Below are 26,687 nucleotides of genomic sequence, written 5' to 3' on the forward strand. Positions count from 1 at the left end.
GAAGACCCAGAGGGATGGGATGGAGAGGGAGGCGGGAGTGGGGGTTGGGATGGGGAACACATGTAAATCCATGGCTGATTCATGTCAGTGTATGGCGAAAACCACTAAAAAAAGAAATTGGTGTTTTGTGTTTGGCTTATTTCACTGAGCATAATGTTTCCAAGGTTCATCTGTGTTGTAATGTCAGAATTTTATCCCTTTTTACAGCTGAATACTATTCCATTGTATATGTATATACTGCGTTTTTTAATCTGTTCATTTGTTGATAGATACTTGAGTTGTTTCTGTCTTTTGGCTGTTGTGAATAATGTCACTATGAACATTGGTGTACAAGTATCTGTTGAGTTCCTATTTTCAGTTCTTTGGGGTGTGCTGGGAAGGGGAATTGCTGGGTCATATGATAATTCTCTAATTTTTTAGTAACTGTCATATTGTTTTCCATAGCAGCTGCATCAGTTTACATTCCCACCACTAGTGTATAAGGGTTCCAGTTTCTCTATCCTTCTCAATACTTTCTTTTTTTTAAATAATAGCCATCTTAGTGGGTATGAAATGGTATCTCATTGCAGTTTTGATTTTTCATTTCCTTTATGACTAATGATGCGAGCATTTTTTCATGTGCTTATTGGCCATTTGTATCCTTTTTTGAGAAATGTCTGTTTAGAGCCTTGGCCCATTTTTGAAGTAGTTTGGTTTTTGTTTTATTTTTAGTTTTAAGGTTTCTTTTGTTTTTTTTTTTTTTGTCTGGTTTGTGTATCAGGGTAATGCTGGCCTTAGGAAATAAGTTAAGAACTGTTCTCTCCTTTTCAGTGTTTTGGAAGATTTTGAGAAGACTTGGTATTAATTCTTTAAAAGTTTGGTAGAACCTACCAGTGAAACCATCTGGTCCTGTACATTTCTTTGTTGGGACGTTTTTGATTACTGATTCAGCCCTCCTAATAGTTACAGATCGATTTAGATTTTCTACTTCTTCTTAAGTCAATTTGTATGTTGCTAAGAACATAATCCATTTCATGTAGGTTATCCAGTTTGTTAGCCTACAATTCATGGTATTCTCTTATAATCTTTTCCACCTTATACTTCTGGTTTTAATAATTTGAGTCTTTCCTCAATTCTTATTTAGAAGTAGATTAGTAAGGAGTCATATATGATGCTTGAAATGAATTGAGGGAAGAAGATAAAATGCTTAAGGGTTTTGTATTTACCCACCTAGTCTATATTTTATTGATTCTTAAACTTCAGGGTTCTGTGGAACCAGTTGTTTTCTTCTATTTGTGTATAGTGCAGAATTCCTAGCAGGGAATCCATGGTCTTGATTTCCTCTGCCAACCCACTCCAGTATTCTTCCCTGGGAAATCTCATGGACAGAAGAGCCTGGTGGGCTATAATCTATGGGGTCGCAAAAGAGTCAGACATGATTTAGTGATGAAACAACAACAAATGTCAATACTAGTTTTTGTTGGGGATACTTAAGATGTTCTCCTAAAGGAGAATATAAGCAAGCATATGCTAAAATGTACACTAATGAAAATAAGTTCAGTTATCTTGTAAACTTCAATCAGCTTCCCAAAATGAGTCAGCTCTAAATATACTGATTGTCTTTCTGGAATTGTATGCTTCTGTTTTGACTATAAATACAACACTTTACTTTGAAAATGTAGGCAAAAGGCCAAATTATCAGTGTATAGGATCAAAGGAAAGATAATAAGTAAACTTGAGACTGGGCGAGGTGCAGCAGGAACAAGAGAACGAATTGCCTCTGGAACCCTTGCCGTCTCTCCTCTCTTCTCACTGCACAGTGACCTGTTGCACATGGCAGAAAACATGGCTGCTGGCAGCCCTGGAATTTTACAACATACAGATTCCGTGATGGGAGAGGAGCTGATTTTTACTTTCTTGATTGCAAATATTTAAATCTTGGAAAAGATAGATTGACTCAGCAAAAAAGTACCCACTGGGTAGCAACTGACTCTGGCCAGGGTCTTGTGGAAGCATGTCAGCTCTATTATTAATACAAGTGGAATATGGAGGGAATGAAGTTCCTGGAAGAGGAGGGTTGAGTGAACAGGCAGCTTTAAAAATGCCCACAATGTATCAAAATTTGTTTATGGTATGGGATAACTAAATGAATGATACAGTGAGTAGACTGTCTAATTTTGAGCCACTGTTTCTCAGAGACTAGGAATTGATCCCATTGGTAGGTGTATATGTGTCTCACATATTCTTAGTTAGTTAATACCCTGGATTGCCTGAGACCTGTAGAGGGGCCATAGATAAAATTCCAGAAGTGCTCTCTCTTTTTTTCAGTTAGTGTGTGTTAGCCGCTCAGTTGTGTTCGACTCTTTGCCACCCCATGGACTGCAGCCCGCCAGGCTCCTCTGTCCGTGGGATTTTCCAGACAAGAATACTGGAGTGGGTTGCCATTTCCTTCTCCAGGAGATCTTCCCAACCCAGGAATTGAACCCAGGTCTTCTGCACTGCTGGCAGATTCTTTACTGTCTGCACCACCTATACCTTGCTATTGCTTGTGACTTTTGTTTTTTAGTAACTTAGGATATATTTCACATACTATAAAAGTCACCCATTTAAAGTATATAGTTCAGTGGCTTTTAGTATATTTATAGAATTGTACAACTATCACTACAAACTAATTTTAGAACATTTTTAACACTCTGCAAAGGAAGCCTATACTCAGCAGTCACTGCCAATTATGCTCCTCTTTCACCTTCTCCCTTATTCCCCTTTACCTTCAGGTTCCTTGCAACCACTCATCTACTTTCCCTGTTCTGAATGTTTCATATAAATGGGATCATATATTATATGACCTTTTCAGTCTTGTTTCTTTAATTTACCATAATGTTTTAAAGGTTCATCCATACTATAGCATGTATCAGTATTTCATTCCTATTTTTTGCTGAATAATGTTCAATTGTAGGGCTATACCAAGTTTAAATTACTTATCAATTGAAAATTGGCACAGTAAAAATGAGATTGAGGAATATTTCAGTTGTGGTGAGTGAGTCTGAAATTGCAGCCCATAAAATCCAGATACAGCAGGCAGAGGTAACGGAAGCCAAAGTAGGGTAGAGTTAGTGAGTAGGAAGCTTTCCAGAGATTAGAAATCACAATAAATGTTACTATGAGAAAGGTTATGATCAGAATTTCAGAATTTAAAATATTGAATGCTTTAAAAAAATTCTCATAATACCAATCTGTGTAATGAGATATTATGCAATATTTGATTTTCTAAACTTTAGTGATAAATATAATTGCTAAGAATCTTGATAGACTGACTTTTAAAATAAGTTTGTATTGTTTTAAATTGTAGCTAACCTTTACTTAAATTGGCTGTTTCTTAAATTGATGGCTTTCTTTTGTACTAAATTGATTATATTAATCAGCCATAGTTTCTACAAAATTGCTTTTTACTTGTTCAAAATAGATTGCTCTGAAATGTTTGATTATAAAATATCAAATGATTTATGTTTTTAAATGTCTCATTTCCTTTCAGATTACAGTGCAGGATTTTGGAAGTCCTCCCTCCATCACACCAAAATGGTTTTGCTAATGGACATGTCAGCAGTATAGATGGAGAGACTATTATCATCAGTGATAGTGATGATTCAGAAACACAAAACAGTTCTTTTCAAAATGGGTAAGTGATTTTTTATCAGCTTTTGAAATGTATGAATTCTTTGGCTGTCCACATTTTCACTGACAGGGGCCCAGGTTCAGTCCCTGGTTGGGGAAATAAGTTCCCACAAGCCACACACAGCTTAAATAAATAAACAAATGTATATATTATGTATGTATGTCAGATTGGGTACTGGTAACCCATTGAAGTAACTTTAAAGAAACTGTAACTTTCTGAGCTTTATGTTTCACTTTATAATGCATAAAGTAAAGAAACGAACTCTGAAATTCAGTCAGTTGACAGTTTTGGTCAGCTAAGTGTTCTCAGAGGGTCATATAAATCCATATAGATTGACTCTGCAGTGTGTGTACTATATTTGTATCACTTTGTATCTTACTTTCATTGCCCTATGCTTCTCTTTATCATCCTTTCATATCATTTTTTTCTCTATAACCTCCACTTACATCCCCTTCACATATACACTGGCATTCTAGAGGCAGCTTGTCTAGAATCTAACCATTTCTCTCTACTACCTTATTCTGTCCTGCCAACATTTTTTTCTCCTCAGTCTATTGTATTGCAGTTTTCCCACTGATATCCCTGTTTTCATTCTATCCCCCTGTTCACAGCCAAGATAATCCTTCAGAAATGTTAAATCATCATCACACCAGTATTCAGAATCCTCTGGTGTCTTTACTCAGAGTAAAATTTAAAGCCCTTCCTGGTGACCCCATCACCATGAGCTTTCACCTCTCTGACTGGGCCTTCTTTTTTTTCTCACTGTTTATTCTGCTTCTTGTGCAAACCATGCATGCTTCTCTGTCAGGACCTTTACACACTCTTTCTCTCTTACTTTAAAAACTCATATCCCCAAGGTTTTTCTCATGAGTTGCTCACTCATTTCTTTCAGATCTCTGCTTACCTGTCAACTTTTTGGAAGGCCTCCCGGGTCCATTTATTGGGGATCACACCCTATATGAGATGGGGACCTTTCACTCTGTACTCATCCCCTTCATAGCAGCTCACCCCTACCCTGTTGTGTATTCTGTGTGTCTCCTTACTGTGTTTCTGTTTTGCTCACCACCGAATCCTTAATCTTTATTGGTATTTGGCACAGGGTATGCTCTTAACTATTTAGTGAATGGATGGATAGATGAATGAATGAATGTACCCTCAAAGGGAGGAAAAAATGAGAAATTGGTGGGGGTGGGAATTAAATGTGTAACCCTTTGCTAGTTCTTGAAACAAGGTAAACTATATTGTCTCACTTTTGCTCTTGGATTACATAGCTAAGAAGAAGAAAGTAAATCCAGTAGCTATGAAGAAGAAAGTAAATCCAAGAAGAAGTAAATCCAGAGCTATTTGTCTGTTTATAAATTTGTCTGAACTGGGTATTCTGCTTATTTATCTGTAGTTAATTTCTTCACTCAAGGAAAACTTATTGAATGAGCAATTAAAGTACCTATCTAACATAAAATAGCGCTTTGTACTATTTTGGCTAATAAAATAGGCATATCAGTAACTTATAAAATCATAATTAAAAGCTAAATGCATTCAATTCTGTTATAGTATGTTTTTCAAAACTAGATTTCATTTAAAATATCTTGTTTCTAACCAAATTATTAACTTATTCATATCTTTGCTTTTTTTTAGAAAGAAAAAAGATGCAATTGATCCCTTATTATTCAAGTACAAGGTGCAACCCACTAAAAAAGAATTGTATGAGTGTGCTATTGTTAAGGCAACACAAATCAGGTAAAATTCCATATCTTCTCTATGCTGGTTTAAAGTAGAATAATTATATTGTTCAGTTTATGGACCAATGAATAGTATAGTTGAGATGACCAAAATTTTCCCTGTTCATTACTGAGTTTTTTCCTTTTTTTGCTTTTAGCTCAAGATATGTTTTTTATATAATGTAATCCCCTATTTAATATTTTTCACTTTTCTATTTAATTTTTGACTTATACTTTGAATATAATTCTGCTAGATCTTGGTTATGGTCTTATTAACTCGTTTTCTTCTTAATTGGTGAACCAGAGATTATAAGATGGGAAAGTTATGCTTGATAATAGAAGACTTAATTGACTTGCAGCTCTTTGTTAGCATCAAATGATAATACTATACCTATAATAAAGAAATAGTAATATTCCTGTAAGGTAGCCTTACTGTGATAGAGTAGCTCTGACAAGGAGGATTTCCTTCAGTGACAGAAAGGTTATATGTGTGCTGTCTAGTATGATGGAAGTGTGGTTAGTAATAGTGCAGAATTGAAGTTTTTATTTTAATTTTATTTATAAAAAAATATGGCTAATAGGTGCCATGTAGAACAATACATTTCTTGAGGACTAGTGTATTTAGTTAACAGTCAAAAGATAATTACTCTCAGCTAGTATATGGTGCTGGGCTCCTTTTTCAGGCTTTTTTTTCATGTAGTCCTTCCTATAGTTTAGGGAAAAATACGTATTTTGGGGAGGGCCATTACTTAAGAACTCCTATATTGTTTGTTTACTCATAGAAACTTTTAACATAGCTTTTTCTGGAAAGGAATACATTAAATTCAATTGAAATATTTGCTTTCTATCCAGAACCTTTCTAGAAATACTTGTATGTTTATTTTTTTGTCTTCTGTGTATGGTGATGGTACTGTTGGCGCTTGCTGTTTTTTAATTTGGAGCCTAAGGAAAATGAAAAACAGTGTATTTTTAGTTTTAATCATTCTCACTCTTTAATTTTAATCTCATGAATTTGCTGGCTGCCATATGAAGTTTAAATACAAAATATTTTATAATTTGATAAAACCCATGTTCACTTCTGTTCACAATATCCATTTGAATGTTGATTTATGTAGTACTATGTGAGCACAACATTCAGAAAACTAAGATCATGGCATCTGGTCCCATCACTTCATGGCAAATAAATGGGGAAACAGTGGAAACAGTGTCAGACTTTATTTATTTGGGCTCCAAAATCACTGCAGATGGTGACTGCAGCCATGAAATTAAAAGACACTTGCTCCTTGGAAGGAAAGTTATGACCAACCTAGACAGCATATTAAAAAGCAGAGACAAAAAATAAATAAATAAAAAGCAGAGACACTACTTTGCCAACAAAGGTCCGTCTAGTCAAGGCTGTGGTTTTTCCAGTGGTCATGTATGGATGTGAGAGTTGGACTGTGAAGAAAGCTGAGCACCGAAGGATTGATGCTTTTGAACTGTGGTGTTGGAGAAGACTCTTGAGAATCCCTTGGACTGCAAGGAGATCCAACCAGTCCATCCTAAAGATCAGTCCTGGGTATTCATTGGAAGGACTGATGCTGAAGCTGAAACTCCAGTACTTTGGCCACCTGATGCGAAGAGTTGACTCATTGGAAAAGACCCTGATGCTGGGAGGGATTGGGGGCAGGAGGAGAAGGGGATGACAGAGGATGAGATGGCTGGATGGCATCACCGACTCGATGGACATGAGTTTGAGTAAGCTCCGAGAGTTGGTGATGGACAGGGAGGCCTGGCGTGCTACGATTCATGGGGTCACAAAGAGTCGGACACAACTGTGCTACTGAACTGAACTGACTACATGGTAGTCTGTGAATTTTGATTATGTTAAGAATTTTAATGGTAATACTTGTAGGGATGAACATCTAATTTTATAATATTTGGTTTACTCTGTGTAGTGTATTTTCCTTGAGGTTTATTTGATCTCTAAGTGGTTCCTAAGCAACAAATGCATATACTGTTTTTGTAATAGACTTTTATGGTAGATCCACTCAAGTAGATCTTATAACATTCTACATAAATACTTCTTTACATATAAATATATATATATTCTCTCCATCATTTTTGTTTAATGAAATAGTAACATAAATACATCTGTATAAGTTTCTTGTAACTTATAAATACTATTGGAAAATGAAGTGTTCTTTTCCTAGTTTTGAAATTGAATTATGGATCTAAAGAGATTATGGAGCTCAGATTGAATTCTTGGATATTAACACTTTTTTCTTTCTCCTCCTTTTCCTTATAGCCGGAGAAAACACCTATTTTCTCGTGATAAACTAAAGCTTTTTCTGAAGCAACACTGTGAACCACAAGATGGAGTCATTAAAATTAAGGTAGTTAGAACAGTGATATTATTTGTTGAAAAGAAGGAAGAAAGAGAAAAATGAATAGTGTTATAAGGTTGTAACATTGCAGAAATGTTACTCCAAAGTTGCTTGAAAATAGCTTTCTTTATCTGGAGCCAGTTTTTAGTAATTTTCTTTGTATTCATTGGATTAAATACTGTTTTTATGCAATTGCTAGACATGCTAGATGCGTCAGTTACTTCCACTTTTCTCCTTGTATAAAAAGGTCAACCACGATAAATGAGAGTAAACGGAAAACTATGGGGGAAATTCCCTGGCAGTACAGTGGTTAGAACTCTACATTTCCATTACAGGGGGCTCAGGTTTGATCTCTGGTCAGGGAACTAAGATCCCACAAGCTGCACGGCCAAAAATAAAAGGTGAATGGGTAGTGCAACTAGAGTTTTCTAATAGTGTAATGCTGGCTCAGAAAAACAGATCCAAAGAACAATGCTAAAATAGATCCTACTAGGTAAGAAGATAACAGTATAATAAAAAGAATCTCAGAGACCGATACTAAGCAGATAGATTGTATTTCATTAATAACTATTTAGAGGGAAAAAATCAAGTTTAGGAACCTCATATTGTATACTCAAGTGAAAAGTTAAATGGTAAAATAAAACTAGTGTTTTTAAATGAGACATACTTATATTGGGAGAGAGACATTATCTAAGTAAAACAATAGAATCGGTTAGAGAAATTATGCATGTGTCAAAAGTCAGCTACTGTATGCCTAAGATTTGTGCATTTCATCATATGTATATAATACATCAAAAGAAAAGATATGAAGGAAAAGGGTATTTGAGTTTATGTGAAAAGTAGTATTTCACATCTCTAGAGACAAAGATAAATAGAACTGAGACACTTGGTTAACTACTTGGAAAATAGTTGGGTCTATCTGGAAAAATGTTGGGTCTAACTCAAAAAATAAAAAGGACATAAAATAAATCTTAATGTTATTTATGCTAAAGTACTTAGGTGGAGCAATAGAAAAGAAATACCAAAGATGAGATTGATTTGACAATATGAACTTATGTAGGATTAAAAATGTCATGAACAGATTTGAAGGGCAAGTGCTGAAGGGAAAGATACTTTCAGTGAATACACTGAGGAGCTCAAATCAATTATAAAACATGAGAACTCCATTAGAAAAATAGACATCAAAATTTACAGTGGATGAAGTATAAAAACTTGAAAACATGTAAGGTAAAATCATCTGAAAGAATTTTTAAAGTATTTGTCTTGATAAGAGAACATGATTTAAGCATTCTTCTGTCTATAGTATTGAACAGGTAGTCATGTAAAATGATGCTTTAAAAAGTTGATGATTTAGACACTTGTGATAAATGGCTAGAACAGTGCCTGACATTTGATAGACAAGTCAGTGAATATGTGTAAAGCCGCTTATGGGTATCATAAATAGCCAGTTGGCCAGTTCATCTCATTTTATAAGATTTCTTCCACATCAGCGAACAAAAATAGCCCAATTAAGGAAAAAATGGTGACGGACATAAGTTTTAACCAAGGAAAATAAATTCAATAAGTTTGAAAAGTTCAACTTTACTTAATAAATAAAAATTAAAGTTATAGTAAACATTTTTCTCTTATGAGTATAATGAAGGATGGTTAGTGGCTATTCTAGTATACTTGTACATACACACACCCCCTTAAAACAACCAAGTTTGATACCTAGTATGGTGAAAGATGGTTAGTGGATATTCTGGTATACTTGTACATACAAACACACACACACACACACCCACCCTTAAAACAGCCAAGTTTGATAACCAGTATGGTAAATGTAGACTGTTGTTAGGAATACCTGCAAGAACACAAAGATGTGGGATTTTTTTTATTGTGCGTGTTGTGTGTCTGAATAAGGATACCTTGGCAGTTAATATAGTAAAGCCTATTTGATCCTTTTTGGGTATGTGTTTCAGAGGAAGCCATCTACTCATACTTAAAGTACTGTTCTTTATGAAGTGAAAGTTGCTCAGTCATGTCTGACTCTTTGCAACCACATGGACTATACAGTCCATGGGATTCTCCGAGCCAGAATATTGGAGTGGGTAGCCGTTCCCTTCTCCGGGGGATCTTCCCAACCTAGGGATGGAACCCAGTCTCCCACACTGCACGTGGAATATTCACAGGTTATTTAAGTGGTACAGTAGACAGCCATCTTAATGGAATTTAATGTGAAATCTTAATGAATTCTTCATTTACTGTGTTTATTCAAAGCTATGTTCTACCAAAAGTAAAAATATTATATAGTGAATTGAATTCCCAGTAGAAGCAATCCTATTTCATTAATAACTTAAAATTTTAGATCATCACATTTTCTGTATTTCTGTAAATAGCATTTTTTTGGAGAGGAAGAAAGAAGATAGTCTTTGCTGTTAGACCAAATCTTACCTTCAGAATTGCTAATCGAAAATAAGAAGTTTAGAGTTGAACATGGATGAAAGTAGAAGGAAAGAAACTCTTGATTTTAGCAGATATCCAGGAACCACACAACTTACAGTAAAAATGAGGTTGACTTCTATGAACTTAAATTTTGAGTTGAAACTTTATAGAAATTTATCAATATTTCTGCTTTTATCCAGACCAGCTTTAAAATTTGATACGTAAAGTATTTAAGTTATCACTTCAAACTGGAGGGGGAAGTCTAAATGTTCAGCAGTTAGGCTAAGAAAAATTTATTGATTTAATATAGTGTATTTTTTAATATTTAATATGTGGATTATTTATTTACTAGAAAGCCTCATACAAAATTAGTCAAAAGCAAACAAAAAAGATTATTGTATAAGTGAAATTTTGAGATAGTTTTAGAATTCAGGAAACCGTTGAAGCATTCTTGAATATTTTATGGTGAAGAAATCCTTTGAATTGTAGTTTTCTTCCTGGTAAAGCTGATTAATTATGTAATTTTTAAAAGGATCAAGAAATAAAATATATGTTACTACACAATACACATAAAATTCTAGTGCTTTTGACCTGGTTTTTAACAGTAATCATATGACATGTTAGAGCTTATCTATATATGATTTACTAATGTGTTATTATTGTACCCTGTGTCTTCTTTTTTTTTTTTAAATGAAGGCATCATCTCTTTCAACGTATAAAATATCAGAACAAGATTTTTCTTACTTCTTCCCTGATGATCCACCCACATTTATCTTCAGTCCAGCTAACAGAAGAAGAGGGAGACCTCCTAAACGAGTATCTGTTAGTCAGGTAAATAGAGAATAGATAAAAAGTACTCAGTAATTCTTAATAAAACCAACCAAAGTTAAGAGTAGGGTTTGACTCCCTTCACCCCTGGACCCTGTAGAAAGGAACACTTTCCTTCACACAAGAACAGGGTGTACTGTATGTTGACAACTGCTTAGCAGTGAGGCTTGTGGAAGTTTCAGTTGTGAGTTAGACATGAGTCTCATGCCACAGGGGTTTCGTACTGAAATGTAAGCAGTTACTAAAATGTAAAGCAGGCTGAAATACAGGGAATAAAGTATGGAACTGAAATGTAAAGGTCATTTGAAACATAAAAGATAATATCACAATTAAGCAGGCTAGAGACCTTAATCTACCAAGAAAGAAAGTAAAAATAAACTTGCTATCTTTAATATTGACTACAAAAATGTCTCTGATGTGTGTTTACTCTGCCTCTTTCTTATTTGATGTCTACACCAACTAGTTTAAGTACCCTGGAATGTTTTTGTTTGTTTTTCTAATGCATATTTTTAAGGCTCCCCTTATGTATTACTGGTTGTTTCTTCTGGGAGGCTTTTGTACTAATTTGTTGAACTACAGAATTAACTGATATTCTATATGTTACTATGATTAGAATTATTAAAAGTTCAATTATATTTTAGAATAAAACCTTAGTATAAAGAAAGTATAATTGATGAGGGCTTTAAATTTTTTCATTTTTTATTTTAAGTGTAAGAAAAAAGTAGATCAGTTTGTAAAAGTTGTGGTTCTACAACTTTAGTTTCTTTGGTTTTATGTGTGTTTTGTTTTTAATTTTATTTTTTTTTAGGAGGACAGCATTGCCAGTAAACAGACTATTGCAGGTTATAGGAACAAAACTACTAAAGAAAGAGACAGACTTTTAAAGCAAGAAGAAATGAAATCACTGGGTGAGTTTTAGTGTAAAGGATATACCAAAGATCTTGGCAAACAGAAGAGGCTTAATAAATGTCTCCAATTCCTTCACCTTCATTTGTTATCTGCCCTCTTAATACCTTTTTTTTTTTTTGTCTCCAAAAACTGTTTAGTTATAGGAAAGTGGATTTCTCTGTGCCTAAGTACGGAATGTTTCTAAAATGGCTCATTTCTGGTTTTGTCTTTCTTAAGATTAGTTTTTTCCCTCAGATAACTATTAATTTCTTTGATAAATGAGACCTCTGTTTATCTCTTAAAACAACATTTCAAGGTATAACATATCCTCTGTTAAACTGACCTAATGCTAGATTAAGCACAAATTGGCAGTTTCTAGCCATTTTTGTTTGATTCCTACAGCCTTATAAAACATTGTTTCCCAAATGTGACTATATACCTGAATCACTTGGGAATCTTACTAAAATGAAGATTCTAAATTAGTAGGCCTGAGTGGAAGAAAAGATTCTGCATTTCCAACAAGGTGGTACCTTGCTGCTGGTCTTGGGACCACACTTTGAGTAGCAAGGCTTTGAAAGGCAGGTTTGTGTTTGTCCTACAGCAGTAGTTTGTCTTAAACAGAGAGGACTTGCTCTTCCCATTTTAATCACCAGCTGACTCCCTCTGTGAGGTTTTCTTGATCTCATTTAAACCTTAAAATATTTCTGAGGTTCTTTTGTTACATTTAAAAAGTGTGTTATTTTCTGTCTGTGTATAATTCTAAGTCTGATCTTCTCCACAGCTTTTGAAAAGGCTAAATTAAAAAGAGAAAAAGCAGATGCCCTAGAGGCAAAGAAAAAAGAAAAGGAGGATAAAGAGAAAAAGAAGGAAGAATTGAAGAAAATTGTTGAAGAAGAGAGACTGAAGAAGAAAGAAGAAAAAGAGAGGCTTAAAATAGAAAGAGAAAAGGTATATCCAAGTATATTAGTTATACTCTCCACAAATAGAAAATAGTATTCAACATTTTGTATATTTAAATTCATGGTTAATTTTAAAATACTTTTATAACTTTCGTTTACATTTATAGTTGTACGTAGAACACTGATAAACTGTTTTGGAATATCTCCATTTTCCTTGGAAAATTTAATGAATGATTTAAGGTTCAACGTATATGAGTGACTTTACACCTCAGAGCCTCTTCCGAAGTACAATTCTAACATTGCTTTTCTTCATTGTTTAGACTTCCATATTTAAGGAAGTAAAACTTTCAGAAGAAAGCTACATTGTTAGAAAAATACAATAAAATGTATGAGCAATAAGAATTAGTATAGTGTTCTTGTTTTCCTTGAAGAATAAAGTATCTTTGTTTCGGCAAATCTTTAATTATCATCTTCAATGCTAGATATTTCTTAGAGAATTCTATAGTTGGTTTCTTCTGAAGTCCGTCATTGTCATTGGTTTTCTGGATATTCATAAGTACCCTTGGTGAAGGACATGGCAACCCACTCCAGTATTCTTACCTGGAGAATCCCATGGACAGAGGAGCCTAGGGGTCTACACCCCACGGGGTTGCAAGAGTCGGACACGACTTAGCGAATAAACCACCACAAGTACCCTAGGTGATCATGTTATGTATTATGTTCATTTAAATTGCATGTGTTTCTTGAATTATTTCAGATAGGCCCTTGGGTGGAGGTAGCGAGTGTCTGATATGTGTTTACTCCAGAAAGTGTAGAATACAAGGAAAAAAAAAAACCACTTGTAATCTAAATGGTAATATTTAGAGATAGCATTATTGCTTTGATTAATTTATTTCTAATCCTTATTGTGGCACTTAAAGAATAATATCCAGCATTTATAATTTTGTATATATATATATTTTGTTCAACATTATTATAAACATTCTATCCTGCTACTAAATAAACTAATAATGTGAAATTTTTAGTGACTGCATGTAATATTTAATCAAATAGATATAGGTAAGCACTTCACAAGGATTGTGTCTCTGGATTCATTTGTAGAAGTGAAATATTAGGTCAAAGGGTAAGAATATGTTAAAAACTTTCTGTACCTGGTGAACATAGGTATTTGTTTGTCAGATGTGTTGTACTTATGTATACTGTTAGCAACAGTGAATGAAAACACCCATCTTATTACACCCTACAAGAATTATTCAGGTGAGGGAGGGCTTATTTCAGCAGGCCACTCAAAGCACAGGTAAGTTCTGTAACTGTCTAGGTGTTTTCTGTTAAACTTGAGAAGTGTCCACCTGTTTACTTTCAGTGTTTAGTAAATTTTAAAGAAAGAATATTAACATGCATTAAACATATATATTATTACATAGTTAATGTATATTTATTGGAAATAATTATAACAAAATATTTTGTTTACATTCTGCCTTACCAGAGACTTTTTAGGGTCAGTATTTATCCTGCAGTTTCAAATACCAGAACCAAGAAGAAAAGTTGTCAAAAGACCACTGAGCAAAAAGTCCACCAATTGTGCTCTAATATTGCTTTACCTGCTGTCCCCTCTGTGTGTCTCTAGGCAGTTAGTCAGGTTTAAATGAATCTTGAAAACTAGTGTATTACAAATGTGTGTGGGGGGGTATTTTAGGTACTCTAATAATTTCTTATCTCTTCACTTGAGATCTAATTGATTTAAAGTAGAGAAAGCACTGCTATAGACAAGGTCAGATTGAATTCATATTTATCCAGGAGTTGCTATGTTGTCAAACATCTTTCATCTTTGTAGCAGTTCTATCAGACAGGCATTGGTTTGATCAGTGATTTTCACACTTTTTACAGCAGATTCCCCAAAAGAGCTTATTAATACATCAATTGCTGGGTCCCAACCCTAGAGTTCCTAGTTCAAGAGATCTAGGTAGGACGCAAGTATTTGTGTTTCCTACTAGTTCTGAGGTGATGCCGATGCTGCCTTATAAATATCTCATAAGAATTTTTATTGACCTTTCATTTTAGGAAAGAGAGAAGTTGCGTGAAGAAAAGAAAAAGTATATGGAATACTTAAAACAGTGGAGTAAACCCAGGGAAGATATGGAATGTGATGACCTTAAGGTATAGGCATGTTATGTGATGTTTCACACACCTGTATAACAGAGGAGATAGCTGATTAAGCAAATATGTATATTTAGAGTACCAGGATAGCATTGTTAATATTTTATAACAAGCTTTGATAATGATTCTTATCCTGTGGGAATAGTTGGTCATCTGTGCTATCCTTGATAGTCCAGTAACCACTGAGGCCAGGCAAACATTTAATTTGGTTACTGGACAAAGATTCTGCCTGCAGAAATAACCAGAGTATCTATACCAAACTCATTCATCTCATTTTATAAGGACTCATTTCTAAGACAATAGATGGTGGATTAATTTTGTTCCATATCCTAAGGAAAGGACCACATTGGTGATCATATTGATATGGCTAATGCCTTGGCCTCAGAATCTAGATTAGGAGTCACTCCTAATGTAGTCAGAAGTACAGCTCAACCTAAAGTTATGCTGTTAGTTGAATGAAAGAAAAAGTGATTTAGAGTATGATTTAGTAAAGTTGAATTAAAGCCACAGCATCCATAACTTTTATTTTTTTTATTTTTGAAGTTTCAGATAACAGGGTTTCATTCCGAATAGGAAAGAAAAAAGTAGACAATTACACTCAAGCAAATAGAAGGGTAGAGTTGGTATTAAATGAGTTGGGAAAGGCTGCGTGCATTACAGATTTTAGAGGGAAGGAGTTCAGCTTTGGACCTGCAGTTGTATACATACACCCTGATGTTTGGGGGAGAAGTCTGGGTTGGAGATAAATATTTTTATGCAATTAGCATGTTAATAAACATTTACAGCCATGAAACTTTATTATGAGCTCGCCTAAGCATCTATAACTTTTAAAGTTCCAAAAGTGATTATAATGAACATCCAGGGTTGAGAAATGTGAAATAGTTCTTATTAGGTAAAGAATATATCATCTCTGTCTTTGTACAATTTCCTATACTTGGTTCAAATAGTTATACAAATTGTTTAAACTTGCAGGAACTTCCAGAACCCACTCCAGTGAAAACTAGACTACCTCCTGAAATCTTTGGTGATGCTCTGATGGTTTTGGAGTTCCTTAATGCCTTTGGGGAGCTTTTTGATCTTCAAGATGAGTTTCCTGAGGGAGTGACCCTAGGCAAGTGCTATTGCTATGTGACAGTTCACCCTGAAATTAGTGGTTTAAAAGAACAAGTTATTCTCTCTCAGAGTTCTGTGGAGTCCCTGGACCCAGCTAGCCAATCTTCCCTTAGGGTCCTTCATGTGATCACAGTCACAGTGGCTGGGACCGGAGTCACCCGAAGGCTCACCTGGCTCGGTGTTCAGGGTGGCTTCCTCACACACGTGCCTGGTGCCTTGGTGTTTCTCCACACGCTGTCCCGCTTCGTCAGAGTAGCCTGACTTACGTGGCAGCTGAGTGTTCCAAGGGGCTGGGTACGGAAGCTGTCACTTTTCTTAAAAGCCAGGCCTAGAACTGGCAAGCCTTGCTTCTGCCATATTCCATTAGTTAGGCCTGCTGGGATTCAAGTGGGTGAAGGAATAGACCTCATTTCTTGAGGGTTGCATGGTATGTAAGTGCAGGGAAGGGAGGGATTGATGGCCATGTTTAAAGACAAGTTACCGCTAACTTTAACTTTTGATTGTTTCTCCTCTGCATTTACATACTGTTGCTTTGTATGTACATTGTTTATAAGAACTAAATTAGTATGAGAAGGGCTTTAGATCCCATTTTAGATTTTTAGCTAACCGATAGAAAAATAATCTTCTTTAGCTCCAAATAAAAATTCTAAAAGGATTTTAATGCCACTCTTATTTTATCGGCTGTATTCTTCAGGAGGGCTTTCACATTCCCTTAGTTTTTCTTTGTGAGCTAGGTGAGGCATGAATCACTGTGCCTTACAGATCAAGAAAGTCTAAACAACGCTGGTTGAGGTAAGACATTTAGGGTAGGTGAATTAGATGAGAAACACTTATGACCTGAACACAATATTAGGATTATAGCTAATGCTGATGATTATCTCTTATGTGTACTATTTGGTAAACAGTAATGTCCCACATAGCTCTTAAGAACACTGGGACAACAATAACATCTTTGATGTCATTACTCAAATTAGAGTAAGATTATAATTTTTAATATATGGCTAATTTGCATTTCAGGCTTAAATTTAGATGAAATATTATATCAACTGAGGCTAATTTGGCTTTCTTTGAATGCAGTGATTTTTGGCTTATGATTTTATTGTAATTACTGAAAATTATTTTGTGATTTTGCCTTAAATAATACTTGGCTTTACTTTGATGGGCACATAAGAAAATAGTTACACAGGCTATTGTTGATTAAAATGTTTATTGTTCCAATGGAGTTGTTTTTCCAGTATGTGACCAGAACTTTAAATTCATTTTAAACATTTTATTCACAGAAGTGTTAGAGGAAGCTCTTGTAGGAAATGACAGTGAAGGCCCACTATGTGAATTGCTTTTTTTCTTCCTGACTGCCATCTTCCAGGCGATAGCTGAAGAAGAAGAGGAAGTAGCCAAAGAGCAAATAACTGATGCTGACACCAAAGGTCAGAATTCAATATTATTGCTGGCTGTGATAGTAGCTTTGTAGTGAAATAAACTTTTCATTAGTTAAATTTTAAATTAATTTGGCTTTTACGGTTATAAAACATGGTTGTTCAAGTTACTTGATTTTTGAATCATATACTAGCAACACATTATCAGTTGTTTTACAAAAGATTTGTTTTAATATATCCTGTTTCTGATGACCTTAAAAATGCTGCAACCCTCACCCCGCCAATCTATCTTGTTTTTTTATTCCTTTAGATTTCTCCTGTGATTTAGGAACCTTACAAATTTCATTGACCAGTGTCTGTAATTCCAAGAAATTTACTGAATAGCACTGAGTTTTTGTCCCCATCCAAGAAAATACTTCAATTGTTGTTATTAACACTTTAAAAGTATTATTATTGATTTCATTTCATATCTGACAATTTTTAGATCAGAGTTAAGTAAAATTTAATTTTTAAATTTTGCTACTTTGAACTAGAAATTTAGCTCTTTAATTTCTGTACAGTTAAGTATCTAGAGTCTTTGTGGTACATATTAATGTAGGAATAATTCTTGGGGAAACAGAGTAGAGTGTTCACTGTTTTATTTAGGATTTATTTCCTCAATCAGAGGAATTCTTAAGCATTTATATTAACAGGTTGATTTGACTTCCTGAATAATATTCTCTGTGAATTTTGCCACCTATGAGATAGAACCATTAAATAAACTTTAGTGTATTACCTAGAAATACACGATAAGAAATAGTTTAGAGCCATCTTGATAGCAGAATCTTAGTAGGAAAAAAAATGGGACATTTCTCCATTCAGGTAGCATGGTTGGCCTTAGATAACTGGAGCTAATTTCCTTTATGCCTGGTCGATGGAACAATAGGAGAGTCATGAGTATGTAGTCAGTTCGGTTGTCTTGATTTTGCAGCCTAAGGTCAAGCAAAATATATTCTCTTGCTTGAGTGCTAATCACTCTGTCTCCCTTATCAAGGCCGTTTTAGCAATGTGGTCTTCATTGTCATCTCAGATGATTCAGTCAGTTTCATAAAAGGGAAGGGAGAGGGGTATATCCATTTATAAAGCATCCAAAGATATTCTAATGACAAGTACCACCGCTAAAGATGGGTGATCTAAGGTAGACTGTGTAACATATATTCATTCTTTTAGCCTTTAGGTTGTCTTAATGACCAATAACATCACAGGGTTATTGACCAAATTCTGACCTTAATACAAGACATAAAGCTTTCTTTAAGTTGGGATTTGAATTAGGTGAATTTTGTAGTTTTGGAAGCCTTAATGACAAAAAGCGGGGTCTAAAGGAAATTGTATTGGAAAATCAGCTAATGTAAAGGAAAAATATATGTAACTGTTGATGTGTGTATTGCCATTTTATTTTCTATTCATGATTTGTTGTTCCTGTAATTTTTTAGTATATGTGCTGCCAAAGTGAGCACTCCTGTAATTTTTATAGCTTACTCCTATACCAACTGTCTATAAAGTCTGCCTCAGAATAAGTATTGATCATCAATAATGCTTCTTTCAAAACTATTTAAATGTATGGAGGGAGAAAAAATTACTTCAAAAATTTCACCCTGCTCTCATTTGCCTGTTACCACATTTTAAATGGTGACTTCAGTTTCATTAAGGGCCCCAGACTGTTCCCCCAGGTATTTTTCATATCTTCTCCCATCTCAGTAACAAAAAGGCTTTTCCATAGTCTTCCTGAAAGCACCTGAATAATCACATGGAGTTGAATATCATTTACTTCTTCATTAGCTGGCCTTATTTTGTAAGGTGTTTCTTGATCCTTTTAGAAATGGGAAAATTGGGCAGACAATAAAAGCATGTATTTACCTCAGTGATGAAAAAACATGAGCTTCAGTGAGGTCATTTACTGAAGATCACGTAGAGAGTAAGTGATCGCGTAACTAGTAAGACACCATATATGTGTTGTTTTATCTCATGCCACCGTTATAAGGAAGATGTAATTATTTTCTGCCTGTATATGTAAAAGAAACTTAATTTTAAGGAATTTAATTAACTTGCCCAAAGACATGTGGCTAATAAGAAGTGATGGATACAAACTCAGGCACTCTTACTGTAGCCTCGTAATGATTACATTTTATTACCTTATAATATGGCAAAGAAGTAATTATCTGTCAAGAACATGTAATTTTTTTGGCGCCCTTGTTTTTATATCGAATCTTGGAAATTTTGATCAGCAATTTTTAAATTCTTACATTATAAATAATCAGTTCCTCTCTTTAGTCTTACATCATGAACTTAAATGCCTTTCACAAGTATAGGGACAAAAGCATTCTCCTGATATATAACAGTTTTGTGTATTGCTGAGATGTTATTGTTTAGTGTTGAAATTATGTGTACCTGATTGTAGATTACGATGATGATAAATGTATCTGTTTCAGGTGGTCATCCCCCACACAGTTTAGCCTATTCTCTTGGTATGATGTATCCAAGTGACTATATCAGCAGATAAATCCTAGAGTAATATTTACAGTTTCATGAAAGAGCACTTCGGTAGATAGTTGATTTGAAGAATATGTGTTAGCATGTTAAACACAACTGAAAGTAAACCATCATTTTGTTGGTTGTCCATTTCCTGAGGCCTTTACAGCATTTGTCCTAGGAAGTTATAACTTACTATAGATAAAATAAGTTGAATTGCTGCAAAGAAAGAGAGCCAATACACTTATACAGCTTTTTAACTAGGACTTGTTAATTTTAGAGCGCCTATATTAATTTTAAGTTTGTTTGGCTTTGTATGTAAAATGAAAATTGAAAAAAGTTTTACATCTAGTATTTCCCTGGTGACAAACATTATAAATGTCTGTCATTTCGACTAAATTCATGGCCTGGTAGGAATAGCTGATGTATATATGTAACATTTAGTTAGGTAACTTCTCCTGTGTGGTACTGTTTATGCCTCAGATGCTGTGGAATTGTCAGTAACTGCAATCAGACATTTATCCCAAAGGGCCTTTTTCCTTTAGTAAAGGACAGCAGTTCTTTTCTCTAAGGTTCATTTTTTTAGCTTGTGAATCTTGAGGAGGGAATCATAAAGTAGAAAGTGAAGGACCCACGGAACCAGGTTAGCTCAGTGATTTCCCAGCTCTAATCCATGGAGGCCTACAAATTGTACAGGGGTTCCTCCCTGCTAGTGGAGGAGAGTTGAAAAGATGAATGGGCAGGATTATCATCTCCATTCACTTTATATGGTGCTTCCAAGAAATACTTGAAGAATTTGAAAACTGCTGGTCTTGACTTAGCGCTGTAAAAAAAATGAAGCCAATTAAGTGCCTGATCTAAAGGCAACGTAAGTAGGAACTAGGGATGGACAGAGCTAAAAGTAGAACTTACATTATCTGAGACTTAGTCTGAAGCTGTGTCTACTGTGGTAGAGCAGAAGGTCTTTTTATCAGCTTAAAAGTTTTTTCATTGGTGACATTTTAATTTTATTTTCTATGTAAGGAATAATTGTATATCCTAATGGTTTAAATATATTTGTGTCAGTAGACTTGCTCTTTGGTCCTATTTGTACCTTAAGCATTGTTTTCAAAGCTGAAGCAATTTACTTAGAAAATACAGGGATATCTTCCTATTGTTTCATGGATCAGAGAGTTTCAAAATAAAAACAGGCAATTTAAATGAAGAGATAAATCTGTGGTTAAGTGACAGTAGTATTGTCTTTAAGTTCTTTTAGCTCTTTTTCTGTGTTGGTTTTGTGATGATTACAACTTACACTTTGTTATGATTCAGTATTTGTAATTGAATATTTATGAAAGATTTGTATATCTTCAAATAGATTCTGATTTTCAAAGTAGACTTTTTTTAAAGTTATATTGAGCAAGGAAATTTGTCTTTCATTTTAAAGTGTATTTTACCATTTTTTTGGAATGTGTATGTGTATCTTGTTGGTAACTTGGAAATTGTCTTCTTTATGTTAAGTAAGGAGGAGAAAATTAGTGTGTAGTGCATATCTTAGGATTTAGTTTTAGTTGGAGCCTAGGCAGAATGTGAATGATGCTTGTGGTACTTAGTGTCAATTCTTTTGAGGTTCCGGAATGTTAAGCTGTTTGCTGTTTCTTTCATCATTTTAAAAGGGCATTATTCCCAAATATTCAAGCTTTGATTTGCACTAGAATAAAGTATTTATTTCCTTAAAGATCTAACAGAGGCTTTGGATGAAGATACAGACCCCACAAAATCTGCACTGTCTGCAGTTGCATCTTTGGCAGCTGCATGGCCGCAGTTGCATCAGGGTATGTGTGGGTTTTATTTTTTTATTTTTTTGATTGCCTTTTTATTTTTATAAAGGTATATTTTACATTACTGAGGATTTGTTGTTTACATTCTAAATGACTTTCATTTTTAACGACTATAGGCTGCAGTTTGAAAAGCTTGGATCTCGATAGCTGCACTCTTTCTGAAATCCTCAGACTACACATCTTAGCTTCAGGTTCTGATGTAACATCAGCAAATGCGAAGTACAGGTATCAGAAACGAGGAGGGTTTGATGCTACAGATGATGCCTGCATGGAGCTTCGTTTGAGCAACCCCAGCCTAGTGAAGAAACTGTCAAGCACTTCAGTGTATGATTTGACACCAGGTAAACATTGCAAGTTGGAATTTGTATAACCTTCCTACTTATGCCCAGAATACTCGGTAGCTGGAGAGAAAATTTTAGATGACACTCAGTCTTAAAAGAGAAAGAGAGAAAGCAGTCTTTTAAAATAAAATTGTCAGAATACAAATAGTGACCTAAATTAACTACAGTTGTTATATTATTAACTTTAATTATTTATGATTTTCTTGTCTTTTTCTCTTTGGATTTTCTATTACTTTAAAAATGATGGTTAGTTTACTACATCTAGCAAGTCTAGAAGGATAAGTGGGAATTAGCTAGCTTTCATTTTTATTCATTAGTATATCAGAAATGTAAGCTGTAGCTGCAGAATTCTAACATTCAGTTGAGTAAATGTTTGAGCAGTGAGGCACAATATGTAAAATTAAGACGGTTAGTTTTTACTTTTATAGATAAAAGTAAAAATTGTACAAATATATAGTATTGAATTTATTATGCTTATTTAAGGAAACATATAATAAGAGTACACTAAGAGTCATGTAGTTAAAAAAATTTTTTTTGTGGTATAGTTGATCTAACATTCATATAATTTTTAAAATTTATGGTAGTGTTTTTGTACAGTCTTTTCTGAGTAGCAGTTTGCCTGTTGCCATTTGTACGTGTGTGTGTGTGCGTGCGTGCGTGTGTATGCGTGCTCAGTCACTTAGTCATGTCTCGTTGCAATCCTGTAGACTGTAGACTGCCAAGCTCCCTCTGTCCAAGGGATTCTCCAGGCAAGAATACTAGAATGGATTGCCATTTCTTCCAGGGGATCATCCCATACCAGGGATCGAACCCATGTCTTGCGTCTCATGTGGTTATAACTTAGTTTTGATTTGAACTTCATACATAAGCCTAAAATTGAAACTTAAAAATTAACTCTTTGCAATTAGAAAGTTTTTCATGTTGTTTAACTAGTATGTAAGGTAGTTATTAGTATTTGAAATGCGTTGTATATCACATAAGTGTTAATTGGATTCAGAGTTGTTTTTTTCCATAAATGCCACTAGCCTAGTTGTTCTTAAGAGACTCTTCCCTAGTCTTTATTAAATATTTTCACATTGAGCCACAAATTAAATTTTTTCTTGTTATTGATAATCCAGAAGTTGTTTACCAATTTTTGGCAGGAGAAAAGATGAAGATACTTCATGCTCTCTGTGGGAAACTACTGACCCTAGTTTCTACTAGGGATTTCATTGAAGATTATGTTGACATATTAAGACAAGCTAAACAGGAGTTCCGGGAGTTAAAAGCAGAACAACATCGAAAAGAGAGGGAAGAAGCAGCTGCTAGGTGAGAGATAATTATAGTCCATTGTGCTAATGAAAGCTGTTTGTTTCTTTGCCTCTAAAAACATGTTGGGGACTTCCCTGTGGTTAAGACTCCACACTCCCCATGCAGGGGACATGGGTTCAGTCCCTGGTCAGGGAACTAAAATCCCATACATGCTGTACAGCACAGCAGAAAAAAATAAAAAGTAATAAAGTTTATTAAAAAAAAAAAACCATGTTGGGCTGTAATGTGGCACTGGCGTACCACTGAGAGGTTATGAATAGGTTACTTTATAGTTTTGTGATAACATTTGGAGCATTTTCTGTAATTGGGTGGTTAAAGATACTAAAAGTTAAAAGTATCATATAGACTATAATATTTTATTTTAACTTTCAGAATTCGTAAAAGGAAAGAAGAAAAACTTAAGGAGCAAGAACAAAAAATGAAGGAGAAACAAGAAAAACTAAAGGAAGATGAGCAAAGAAATTCAATTGCAGATATATCTGTTGGGTATGGTTTGAATTACACTGCATATCTGGATGACATAAAGAATAAAAATCAGCACCTTAAACTCTAAAATGCTTTCCAAGTTTTTAGAAAACTAATTTTCTGTAGTTTTGTAATAGTGTCAGCAAGCTTGTGAAGTTTACATACAGCCAGTCCTCAGATATACATGTGTTGTTTTTTTTTTTTTTTAAAGCACTTTCAGGGAATCTAAAACTCATTCTAGCATCACTAATAGTATCTCTCCCTTCCACCACCATCATCACAGTTGTACTCTGAGTTTCACGGAGTTCCTTTAAGCCTTTTGAGGAAGAGATTGAAACTTTTGGTAGAAGGTGGAAGGAGAAGATGTCAGCACTTTAAATAATTCAGTGACTGCCTAAAGTATCTTATTACATAGCGACATATTAGGGATGAAGATTGGCTGTAAAGACAAGTGGGAACTTTTCCTGTATTGTAGATGGCAAATCATATTCAAAATTAACAGAAATAATCATTCTAAAATAAAATCTGCAAAAGAAATTCTAAAAATCTCAGTATTCCAAATTTAGTATATTGACTTTTGCTTATACTTTACATGTAAAAATACCTGTTACATCTTAAGATCATAGGTCACAAACTTGGAACCGTTGTATTTTATATGGCCATCAATAATACTTTAAGGAATTTATTTGGATACCTTGAGAAGTTAATATTAGATATGACACCTAAAGTACAAGAAACCAAACAAAAAATAGACTTCACCAAAATTGAAAACTTTCGTGCTTCAAAGAACACTGTTGAGAAAGTTAAAAAAACAACCCAGAAAATAGAAAAACAATTTTATAAATCGTATATCTGATGATGGTCTGACATCCAGAATGTATAAAGAACTCATACAACTCAATAGTAAAAAGACAACTCAGTTTTGTAAATGGGCAAAGGATTTTAACAGGCATTTCTTCAAAGAAGATCTATATGAAGCACATAAAAAGATGCTCAGCATCATTAGTCATTAGGGAAACACATATCAAAACCATGATGAGATAGTACTTCACACTTATTAAGATGGTGGTATTTCAGTTGAGGGACGATAACATGTTGGTGAGACTAAAGAAATTAGAACTCTCATACATTGCTCACAGGGATGTGTAAAACAGTGTGGCTGCTTTGGATAAGTTTGACAGTTCATCAGACAATCTAAACCATATGTTACCATGTAGCCAGCAATTCCACTCCTAGGTATGTACCCAAGAAAATTAAGAGCATACATTCACCCAAAAATGTATACATGAAAGTTCATAGCAGCATTATTCTTAATAGCCAAAAAATAGTCCAACCCAAATGTCCATCAGTCCATCAGTTGATGGATAAACAAAATGATATACTGCTCCTGTGGTATATCCTTGTAGCAGAATGTTATTCAGAAATAAGAAGGAATGGAATTCTGATACATGCTACAACATGGATGAACTTTGGAAACATTATGCTAAGTTAAAGAAGCTAATCACAGAAGACCATGTAATTATTCCATTTATAGGAAGAGTCCAGAATAGGCAAATCCAGAGCAGAAAGTAGAATCAGTGGTTACCAGGGGCAGTGAGGAAAAGGAATTGAAAATGGCTATCCAGTTTTTCTTCTGATGAGGAATTAGATAGAGGCAGTAATTGTACAACCTTGATAATATTACTAAAAACCACTGAGTCATACACTTTAAAATGGTGATTTTTATGGTATGTGAACTATGTCTCAAATTTTTTTTATATGAACATTTTTCCAATTATGTCAGTTATACATAAAGTACTGTATTCATTTAAGGCATACAAAATAATGATTTGATAAATGTATGTATTGTTAAATGATTACTGTAATTTAGTTAATATTCGTTGCCTCATAGAGTTGCAATTATTTTTTCCTTGCAATATCTCAGTTTTTTAAAACAAGAAATCAGGCATGTAATAGATCCCACCACTTCATATGTTTGTACTCATCTAACCTCACTCATTTACATTATCCCTCTGGCTCCTAAATACATTGAGTTTGCAAAACTCTGAATGTAGGACATAAATGGCGGAATTCAAATTCCACACAACTTTAGTTTTGATTTGGACAGTCCAGCAGTAAAACATCCATATTGTTCCTACTTACTGTACCTGAATTTGTCTACTTCTCTCTACTGTTTGTCTGCTTATATCCTTTTATACTCTGAGCCACCACTACCTCCCACCCAGCTACTGGACTAATTACAGTGACCTCTTTACTGGTCTCCCCTCATCTGCTTTCTATCTCAGATGATTTTCCACATAGCAGCAAGAGTACCTTCTAATCATGTCATTTCCCTTTTCTAAACTCTTCCACTTTTTCCCTGTAGCTTCTCCCCACCCACCCCCATTGCTCTTTGAATAATGCCCTACAAGGCCCAATATGATCTTGCCCTGATTTTTCTCATTCGTATCTTAAATTGCTTCTTTTTTGTTTACATTCCTGTCAAAATTACAAGCTCCTTCTTTTTCCCTTGAGCTCAGTGCATTTGCAGGTTATTCCTTCTTCTAGAAATAAAGATTTCTTCTTACCTGCCACCTCACCCCTCCCAGCCTCCTTAGTCTTGCAGTTTAAACGTCACTTCTTTAAGCGAGCATTTCTTGATCCCTGAGACTAGAGATCAAGTTCTCCTCAAAATGCTTTCATAGCATTTGAACTTCTTCTTTTTTAGTATTTATTACATATTTAAATTTTGCAATGATTTATATCATTATCTGCAAGACTATAAACTCTGTATTGTTCACTACTTCCTGAAGGATAAAGCCTGGCACTTCATAGGCAGGCA

At 34.5% G+C, this 26,687-nt stretch overlaps 1 protein-coding gene across 2 annotated transcripts in view; it reads left to right on the forward strand.

The window, feature by feature from the left end:
* The window catches only part of BAZ1A (bromodomain adjacent to zinc finger domain 1A), an 84,439-nt gene that overhangs the window by 35,913 nt on the left and 21,839 nt on the right, over window positions 1-26,687 (forward strand). Inside the window, exons 4-16 of one of the 2 annotated variants that reach the window (XM_020870549.2) lie at window positions 3,512-3,655; window positions 5,288-5,389; window positions 7,658-7,745; window positions 10,857-10,991; window positions 11,797-11,896; window positions 12,658-12,824; window positions 14,837-14,932; window positions 15,905-16,043; window positions 17,326-17,472; window positions 21,648-21,743; window positions 21,866-22,090; window positions 23,233-23,398; window positions 23,774-23,887. In XM_020870549.2, the coding sequence (XP_020726208.2) occupies window positions 3,512-3,655; window positions 5,288-5,389; window positions 7,658-7,745; window positions 10,857-10,991; window positions 11,797-11,896; window positions 12,658-12,824; window positions 14,837-14,932; window positions 15,905-16,043; window positions 17,326-17,472; window positions 21,648-21,743; window positions 21,866-22,090; window positions 23,233-23,398; window positions 23,774-23,887 (1,719 nt within the window). The remainder of the gene's footprint in view (window positions 1-3,511; window positions 3,656-5,287; window positions 5,390-7,657; window positions 7,746-10,856; window positions 10,992-11,796; window positions 11,897-12,657; window positions 12,825-14,836; window positions 14,933-15,904; window positions 16,044-17,325; window positions 17,473-21,647; window positions 21,744-21,865; window positions 22,091-23,232; window positions 23,399-23,773; window positions 23,888-26,687) is intronic. The other variant, XM_020870550.2, reaches the window with a different exon arrangement.

The sequence above is a fragment of the Odocoileus virginianus genome, chromosome 16, assembly GCF_023699985.2.
Source record: "Odocoileus virginianus isolate 20LAN1187 ecotype Illinois chromosome 16, Ovbor_1.2, whole genome shotgun sequence".
Lineage (NCBI taxonomy): Eukaryota > Metazoa > Chordata > Mammalia > Artiodactyla > Cervidae > Odocoileus > Odocoileus virginianus.